This window comes from Odontesthes bonariensis, chromosome 16 (assembly GCF_027942865.1).
Source record: "Odontesthes bonariensis isolate fOdoBon6 chromosome 16, fOdoBon6.hap1, whole genome shotgun sequence".
NCBI lineage: Eukaryota > Metazoa > Chordata > Actinopteri > Atheriniformes > Atherinopsidae > Odontesthes > Odontesthes bonariensis.
In genome coordinates, this window is record NC_134521.1 from 5,748,967 (window position 1) to 5,759,149 (window position 10,183).

Here is a 10,183-nt window from a genome sequence, read left to right on the forward strand (position 1 = left end):
AAGGTACCCTTGAGCAAGGCACCATGCTCCCTGCATGCTGTGAATGGCTGCCCACCACTCCAGGTTGTGTGTGTGTGTGTGTTTGTGTGTGTGTGTGTGTGTGTGTGTGTGTCAACAGGTGCCAACCTGGATGGGTTAAAAGCAGTGGACAAATTTCATGCATGACCAATAAATCTTTAAAAATCTGATCTTTAAAAAAAAAAAAACACAACAAATAAATATCTGTGCACCATTCTATGTTTTTTCAGCAGCAAGAAAAGAGCCCTTCAAAGAATTCATCGAAAGCACACTTTTATCTGATATTCAGTCCACGATGCAAACCTTTGACCAAAACTGTATTTTTAGGTATGAGGCATACACTGTTATGAAGAAAATGCCACAGAACAGGGAGAAAAAAAAACTGCATCACGATCCCATGGGATGTGTTTGATTTAAAAAAAAACAACAAACAAACAAAACAACAAAACCGCCTGTCTGCTGCAGAGCCTTGATATGCACACTTCATTGAACAAAGGTTCGATAGGTGCACGGTTATGATGGGCTGTCTTCGGGTTCTGGGCTGAGAAAAGATTTGCTGTTGAGGAGAAACGACGTCTGCATCTAAATCAAGGTGGGACAGATCATTGTGAGCTCAGCTCAGACTTTGTTGTCTCATACTTACTAGCTGAGCCTTTGTGTGTTTTTTACTGACACATTTGTCATCCTAAGGTGATGCTCAGTACACACCTGATGGAGAGGTGGACACTGAATTGTACAAATACCATATGTCAATTGCTTATTTAATAGTTTTTTGAAAATACATGCGCCCGCGACCCGATCGACGGATTCAGCGGTATAGATAATGGATGGATGGATGAAAATACATGCTTTTCTTCAAAGTTACATTAGAGTTTGGCATATTTTTTGCTTGTTGGCTGCCCTTACAGTTGTGGGATTCATCCCCACTGTCATAGAAAAATCTAATATCTAAGTGAGCCTGGCACATATACAGCCATATGAATTTGTTGCATATCGAAAAATGCCATCAGAAGCCCAAAAATCAGTGTACTTATAGAATTAAGTAGTTTTAAGTTTCACAAACTTCTCTAGTTTTGCTTTAAATGGAAAAGTTCTTGTTGTTCTCTTATATAGTCTTTCACAGTGTGTTGATCACCTGCTTATTTTAGGTCCTGAAAGACTCAACCTTTCTGGGATGCCTTTGATTCCAACTCCTGATTAGTTGTCATTCAACTTATTCAATTTAGATTTTCTTTTCTTTTCTTTTAGCTCAGTGTTGTTCTTGTCCCACTCGTCCAACCTTTTTTTTAAACGTTAGAGGGGCTGGAGCCTATCCCAGCTGTCACTGGGCGAGAGGCAGGGAACGTCCTGGACAAGTCGCCAGTCCATCACAGAGCCAGGCAGAGACAAACGAGACAAACGAGACAAAAACGACGAAGGGTCAATTCAGAGTCACCAATTAACCCGACATGCGTGTTTTTGGGCGGTGAGTGCCCGGAAAGAATCCACAAATACGAGGGGAGAACATGCAAACTCCACCCAGAAAAGGCCCCAGAACCAAGAAACCTCTTGCTGTGTCAGTATACAAGTTTGAGAATGAGGCAAGGCAAGGCAAGTTTATTTGTATAGCACAATTCAACTACAAGGTGATTCAAAGTGCTTTACAGAGACATTAAAACAGTAGAAATAAAAAGCATGATTTAAATTTTAAACAAAAAAGAAAGAAATAAGAACAATATAAAATCAGATAAAATCATTAGTTAAAATGTGATTAAGCTTTGAGCTTTATTCAAACGCAGCTGAAAATAGGTGTGTCTTCAGCCTGGACTTAAATACACTGAGTGTTTCAGCTGATCTGAGGCTTTCTGGGAGTTTGTTCCAAACATGTGGAGCATGAGGGTGAAAGAGAGTTGTGTTCATGTACTGTCGGTAGAAAGTGTCTGGGAACTTCCAATCATTTGCATTTGCCACTGAAGTAATGAACACCCATCTAAAACCTCATATAGCATGGCCTCATTAAAAACCCTGCTTTCTTGAACACCACATTTCATCAACAATCATAAAATCCACATTCGTCTTGAATTGACATCACTATGCCCTTTCTCTTTTGAGTTGTCTGTAGGAACTGAAGTATAAAATAAGATTTTAGTTGTTTGGACCTAATCATTAACCTTGTAGCACCCAAGCATATGAATAATCATTGAAAAAAATCATTTTTGGCTCTTCTTGCATCTTATTGGGTGGGAATAAACCAATATTTTTGGAATTTTTGGAATTGGGCTATTTTTGATCATTTTAGGCAATGTTGCAGATTTGCAACTGTGGGCTTTCCTGATTAATTTTGTTCACAAAACCAAGTCATCCTCTGCAGATCGTTTGGCAATAAAACGTATAGTGAAAGTTCACCAGTTACCGCTGTGAAAGGTGGACAAAGCAGACCACACCAAACGAGACCAGAACGAACTAGAACAGAGCACCGCAAAACAGAGTGTAATTCACTGACCCAAGAAAATGATTGCTGTGACAACTGTCGGCACGTAAAATGTAATGTAAAAAAATATTTCACATGAATGTAAATAATGTATGTAAATTTAAAAAATCAAATAATGTCATGTAAATAAAAATGTAAATAAAAATATATTGTAAATAAATAAAAAGCTTGTTGCATATCTGCAACTGTGGGTGTTACAAGGTTAATATCTAAGTCAATATCTATATGAACTACAAATACTCTTGGAAATTCCTATGGTGGTTGATTTTGTCACTGGTTAGGCTGCAGATATAGGCTATGGTCACTAGATGTCGTCCTGAGACCGCGTATCGTGCTCAGAGTCGACAGTGGGCATTGGCAAAGATTAAAAGGCTTTAGATCCTGCAGTGGCGCTGTGTAGCTAAGCCTGCCTGCTACACTGTGTTCGCAGTTCTGACCTTACAAACCCCGCACAGAAACTGATCAACAGCTGAGAAGGGCCATGTGGCACCGCAACTGTTTCAGCATAGTTTCCCCTTCCTGCTACTCACCACTCATGATCAACTGCAGTACAGAGAGCATCATTTGACGGCCATTTTAGTGCATTTAAAGGTAGATCCGTGATTTTAACTGCATCATTTACGGTCTCTGTAACTTGGAGCGTGCCATATTGCCTACTGATCGCATAAAAAATTTAAAAAAAGAGGGGAACTGACTTGCAGCTGTCAGATATTTGGGGGGTGTTGTTTCCCTCAGGTTGGCTTTGAATGAAACGCTTGTAGTTTTGAGGAACAGTGACAGCAAACATGTCCAATGATGAGATTTACAGTTTAGGGGATTTCCCCCCGTGGCAGTCTTTATCCTCTGGATTGTTAGATTTAAAGTGTAAGGAGTGATCAGAGATAGAAGGAGGCCATGCCACCTTCAGGGTCACACAAGGCTTTATCAGAGCAGTGCTTAGGTCAGCTGCTGCCCTGTGTGTGCCTGTCCTCTTGCCTACTTGATAGCAGGGCTCATTCAGCGGGCCAAGGCCGGTCTTAGTGCAGAGACAGAGGAGATATGCAGCACAGCAGAAGACACATCCTTGTAATTTACACCACGGGTCAGACGTGTCAGTGCTGCTCAGTGAATACTTGCGTACGCTCAGGCTGGGAGCTGGTAACCCCCTGCCTCTCCGGGTTCTCTCCCATGGGGGGTTGGGGCTGAGGAGCTGCGTGGTTGTGACCATGATGCGCATTATGTGTGTAGCTTTTAGGCTTGGTCTGCAGTGGTCTGTACGGGCCAACCATATTCTTATGTCACTGCGATTTTAAAGCACATAATCCTTCTTATATAAATGGCTTTTTTTTTTTTTACCCTAGATGGGATCTGGAGTACAAGAGATGAAGCAGCTGCATCTAAATAAATCAGTAAGAGTCAGTGATGCTTGTTGCATGCAAAAATGCCACAACTCTCAGTACCTCGCCCATGGCAAAGTGTCACCATGCGGCGTGTTTGCATTTCACCACAGTACGCTTAAATACAGGACACAGACAGTTATGATGAGTCATACTTCATAGGAATGGCTTATGAAGGCCTGAGTCATTGGCTGCTTACAAACTCTCTTTGGGCGTTATGTTAACCTAGTTTTTCTTCACTAATTGGTTGATAATGAAAGCGGATACACTTCCAGAAAGATAACAGTTAAGTCTTTGGTCTCATTGTGGTTAGAAGCATCAATAGACAGTTAAACATTCAATTGTTGCTCTCATACATTTGGGCAAGTCTTGTACATAAAACCAATTTCTTTTTCTTTTATATATATAATTAAATATAAATTCTTTTTTTCCCCCATGAAAAAACAAACACACACACATAGATAAACATACAAACATCTATAGATCTGGTTCAGGACCTGCAAAAACTAAACGAGACCTGATCAGATTTCCAAGACACAGTGTGAAACCAAAGTATTAAAAAAAATGTTTATTGACATCAGAAGCAATTTAAATTTCAACAATAAACAAGGCGTTTTTTTTTTTTTGCGATTACAGTGGTACATAAAGATCAGTATAACAACTGTGATACGTCAATTTTGATAACATGTAATTTAAAATAAAAACACACAAGTAAAGAAAAGAAAAGAAAAGAAAAAGAGAGAGAGAGAGAGAGAGAAGGAACACCTCAAATCTAACTCATAATGTTTTTATGTGCTGTGCACGGCTAGCTAAGGGAAATACTGTAAGCCCACCCCTCTACACTGTACCAGGCAGGATAGTGGTCTAGGAACTACCACTGGGAAGAAAATAAGACTGGCAGAAGGATACAGACACCATACTTGTGTAGTGTTAACTATACAAAAAGGAGGAAAAAAAACAAAAACTGTACAGCATAAAAACAACCGATATACACAGCCTTTTTGTTGGCGTTTTCGTTTTTTTTTTACCCCTTTGATACTAATGTATTTTCTTTCAGTAAGTGAAGTGTGTACAAGGGGTTAAATGCTTTATAAACAAGAATATGACCACTATCTCACTTGCTATCTACTCATCATCGTCGTCATCATCGTCATCCTCTTCATCGTCCTCGTCTTCATCATCGTCGTCGTCGTCATCCTTCTTCTCTACCTTGGCAGGCGCTTTTGCTGGTGCGCTGCTGCCCGTTTTGCCCTTAGCGCGGTAAGCTGCAATGTCCTGCAAAAGGAGGAACGGGAAGATGGAGAACTGTAGGTAGGACACGGGCACAGCTCGACTCAAGTATCCACCGACTGCCAGCGTCACAGCAACAGGTCACCAACACCTTACCTTCTCATACTTCTCCTTCAGTTTAGCTGCCTTCTTCTCGTAGGGCTGCTTGTCCTCTGATGAGGTAGTGTTCCACATCTCACCCAACTTCTTGGCAACATCTCCGATTGTCAGGCCTGGACTCTCACCTTTCACCTTAGGGCGGAAGTCTGCGCAAAAGATGAAGAAAGCAGATCTGGGGGAGAAAAAAAAAAATAAAATAAAATTAATTACTTATTTAAACAAGACATTATGGTTAATGCTGCGACTCATCAGGGAATGATTCAGAACAGTGTAAAATACTTTCTATCGCAGATTGCAAAATCAAAAAGCATCAACTTTTAGTACTTACGGGGGTCTCTTGGGGGCATTAGGGTCCTTGAACTTCTTCTTCTTGCCTCCCCTGGCTGGAACGTAACTCATCATCTCCCGCTCGTAGCGGGCCTTGTCCTGTCTGGCCAAATCCTCAAATTTGCCCTTCTCCTTAGCGGACATTGTCTGAAAGCAGAGTCATCTTGCTCATTGGCCACGTATTACAACACAAACACAAATTCTGGTGTGGAATGGTTCTGCATTTTTCTGCTGCAATCACCAACAACATCCCAAACTTTCCTAACTGCACCAAAAAAAAGGAAGTTAACCAGGACTAAGATTTATGATCGTCTTCGTGCACTACCTTCCATCGCTCAGAGCACTTCTTGGAGAACTCGGCAAAGTTCACTGAAGCTTCGGGATGCTTCTTCTTGTGCTCCTCCCGGCAGGTCTGGACAAAATACGCATAGGAGGACATCTTCCCCCTCGGCTTAGTTGGATCTTTCCCCATCTTGATGGCAGTATCTGTTGACACATGTTTTAAAAAATATATAATTAACTTCACACCCGCACAATTAAAAAAAAAAAAAAACATTTTATAAATGTACAGTTTATTGTTATGAAGAGTGTGGATAAAAATCACCATCTAGAGTTGTGCTCTGGAGGTGTCCTAAATAGGAAAAAATAAACAAATTGGTCTTAATCGGTCTTACCGGTCTGTCACACTCCTTACTACACAATGGAGGCATCTTATTTACTTCTACTGACCCGGACTACTGGTTGCGCTATTTTAGTCACCCGCACCCGCTGCCATCAAACTGTTAGGATTAGTTAACAGTCCATTATAATAAAAACCCGCTCAGCACGGGCGGAGCAGATGCGCTCAAAATGACTTTTATTTATCGACGCAATCTGCACCGTGGCCTTTTACATAAAAAACAGTCGTCCGCGGTCTGGCTTATAACTGCCTAAAGGCATGACACCAGACAAAACAGTCGTAAATTGGTGTTTTTTATTCTCAGACGCTCACCGCTCCGCTATCCCTCCCGACACCAAACGAACAAGTTTCCAAAGTTCAGCCGCACAACATGAACCGCAGCCCGCTCTGGGCTTTTTCGGATATTTGTTGCGGAAAAATGACAAATATACGCCTTCAAATCTCACCTGCAATGACAACCGGGCCAACCTGGAAGCCCCGTTTTAATATTGTTCATGTTTTCATTCGTCAAATGAGTTCGACACAAAAAAGGACACAAATCACCAAAAAATACTTTTTTATTGAAAATGTGACACTTAAAAAGTGCAATCCTGTGTGATTCCCAACTCCTGCTATAAAAGCCTGCGTTGTCATGTATTTTGCGAACAATTTGACAAACTGTTGTAAAAATGCATCTTTTAGCGTTATTTCCCCCTATTAAACGCTACTGTAAGTCCCAAAGTAAGCTGCGTCGAGCCAAGTAGTAATGGCGCATAGGCTCTCGTTGAGGAAAAGGAGGTCAACAACGACGGCAATATTTCTTCTTCCATTTTGTGAGAATGCCTTCTTCATGAAAGAAAGTCCCCCTCAAATGTCTCCGCCCGCCTCCCAGTTCGCTTTGCAACACGACAAATAGGTACAGAAAGCCGGCTATCTTGACAAAAATTCTTCCCCGATTGATTCCTATTGCACTAGCCGCCTTCTATAGTAATACATTGGGTCTGTGCTGTGTCTATGAGCGGGCTGTGCTACTGACTTGGTTTCTATGAGCCTCCTAATGGCCGCTCGTCTTCATCCACTAACATGGAGAATATGGCTCCTTCTCTTTGTGTCAGCGCACAGCCATTGCACTGCATGCAATAGAGGGCAGAGCGACCGCGGTCGACTCCCTCATTTCAAGCCCCGATTTAAACCCTTTCCCGGCGTCGGAAAAATCCCCCTTTGGCGTCGTTGGAAACACGAAAGATTGAACTTTGTTTTGCCGTCGTTACATTTTACAGTTGCGCGTTTGATTCTCGAGAAAAGCCGGTTAGAAAAAGTTGAGCTCAACTGCGCCTCTGTCACATTCGCCTCGCTGCCTTGTTTCCTATGCTGAATACAGTCAGCCATTACAGTAAAGCGCAGATCATGAGGTGATTTTTCCACAATCTTGTCGACCGAATATATATCCGAGGAGTTTTTCAGACGGTCTTTTTTTTTCTTCTGTTTTTACCCATTTTTAACGTTTGAATTCAGACACGCACTCTCTGCTCGGTCTTCCCATGACAGACGTTCAAGCTTCGCAATGCACTGCAATGCCAATGGCCAGCTAACGGTGAGTCTTCTACCATTGTCGCTAACCGTACCGTCCGCTAGACATTCCTGAATTTTTACGCGATAACCACCAATTGTTTCAACCCCATTTTACACAAACGACACGACATTAATAAACAAAATTTTTCGCATTTGACTAAATTCGCTGTTTTTGGTCGAATTTCGTCAAAGTTAATATTCATTTCTTCTTTTCTTTTTTACAGCGCGTCTGTTCCACACTCCCAGGGCAAGAGTGATATGTTACCTGCTTTAGCGCCGGCTATTTAATCTGTTTATCTTTAAACACAATAAAATCATTTTCAAAGCAATAAAACGTGTTCTACTAGCCCGTGGCAAACGCACAAGTAAGATATTTTGGGATGTTATTGTCATTCTCACCGTTACGAACACTTAAAATATTCGTGTGTAATGATACTCACCTAGTGACAATCGCTGGATCTGAATGCTCTGCAATGGCTGTGTATGAGGGAACACAGGCGATACGCAGTGTCTTCAGCTCTCTCAACGTTACTCGGCGGGGCCGGCACGCCATTGGTCAGCGCCCAGTCTGTCGCTCCTCCGATTGGCCAGAGACTTTTCATTGTCCTAATAGAAGACGCTTTCCCATTGGCTGTCTTTTGTGAAACGTCACCGAAGTTTTCTGAGGCGCGCCGATACGAAAACATTCCCGTCTGAGCATGCTGAAGCTGGTAGTAGTGTAGTGTGTTTGCCATAGTATTGAATTCACTACGTTGAACACAGTGTACAGTAGGCAAGTGAAATGAATGAGGCAACGTGGAGCGCTTGTTGTCTGTGAACGAGGAAGCGGCTCAGTGTTGTGCAGGTGTGTTGGACGGGTTGTAACCCTCTTCATCAACCGACTCCATTGTGCCTTCTTCTCATTATACGCGAGCTTATTTGCAAATTATGACGCTGAAAATGCACATTTACGACATCGCGTATTCACGTGTAAAAGACACATGAGGCGATGGCTCATCCTAAATGCGATAGTTAAGCACCGGATATGAAATTTTAAAATATTTCCCTCTCTTAGAATGAACCAACAATACCAATTCTGCGAATTGTTTTGCTTATGATTTTCCAAGCCATGCTTTAAATTTGTAGCCGATTACGTAGAGAGAGTTGGCACAACGGCTGCACGAGCCTCTATTTTTATATTCTCACTGGCAAGCATGCACATAAGTTCACATTAGTTGCTACTCATATGGCTTCTGACCATGTTTACCCATGCATCTGCATTCTATTAGAAACAGATATAACAGCAGCTTTAAAATAATAATGCAACCATTTAATGAGTTAAGAGCCAGGAGATTGCTCATGATTATTTTTTCTGACCACAGTATGGTTTTTGTTCGATATTTATGGCCTTTACATAAAGTGACTAATTGAAACATGGCAGGGGCTCCTCTCTAATTAAAGCAAGACTATAAGATCAAAGAGGACTGCTCAGTAAAGCAGTTTATAGTTGGAAGAAGGACTGTAGCAATCATTTTGGCCTAGAGGAAATAACTTTTTGTGTGAGGGGTTGCTTGTGGGCCCCTTTTGTTTTCAATTGAACTGTTTTGCTAATTGCGCCAGACAACAAATACAGACCTTTAATTTAGTTTTAATTTCCTATCCCAGAACACATTGTTCTGTACAGTTAACGACATATTATATTTTAGAGCCTTGAATGACAATATAATCAAATAAGACAAAAGAGCCATCCGGGAAAATATTAAATAAATAAGGAATCAGCCATATTAGATGATATAATCAGACTCTTAAAACATTTTTAAAATGTTTTTAGGAATATATGTATTTTATTATGAATTGACAAAAAGTTGTGTTCCAGATGTGTTAATGCTTAATGAGCAATGCCACCTCACTTGATCATTTCACACAGATTTCTGTACAGAATTTTGTACACCATACACAGTTAAAATAGGTTTGCCACCTTTCCCCCTCTAAAATGTGACATTTACTAATTAAGCAACGCACTAAAACCGCAAATTGTTACACTGCTGTTATGCAGTATTATAATTTGGCTCAATAACACAGTCAAGTGGGGTTCTGAATCGTTATGTGTCTGAATTTGTTTGTTTTCTTGTCAACACATGTTCGCAACTCTGATTATTTTTGGCATGAATTATGCTTGGTTATGTTTGGTCATTTCTAGAGAGGGATATGTGATGTTTGGAACCATATTTCCACATAAAAAAAAATGAACCACAATTTTGTTTGACCTTCTAGCGCCACCACCGGGCAAAGATGAGAACTGACCTGTCAGACATATCTCATGATCTAGCTTTATGATGTATCTGTATCTTTATGATGTCTCTTGAATGCAATGCATGCAAACATAAACTTTGC

General features: G+C 41.0%; 1 protein-coding gene across 1 annotated transcript; it reads right to left on the reverse strand.

Moving 5' to 3' along the window:
- Positions 1-4,417: 4,417 nt before the first annotated feature.
- On the reverse strand, positions 4,418-8,357 carry hmgb1a (high mobility group box 1a). The gene is made up of 5 exons (XM_075487495.1): positions 8,251-8,357; positions 5,906-6,066; positions 5,582-5,727; positions 5,251-5,425; positions 4,418-5,139 (listed from the first exon to the last, which is right to left on the reverse strand). The coding sequence occupies exons 2-5, from the start codon at positions 6,050-6,052 to the stop codon at positions 4,990-4,992; spliced, it is 618 nt and encodes a 205-aa protein (XP_075343610.1). The 5' UTR covers positions 6,053-6,066; positions 8,251-8,357; the 3' UTR covers positions 4,418-4,989.
- Between the last annotated feature and the right edge of the window lie 1,826 nt (positions 8,358-10,183).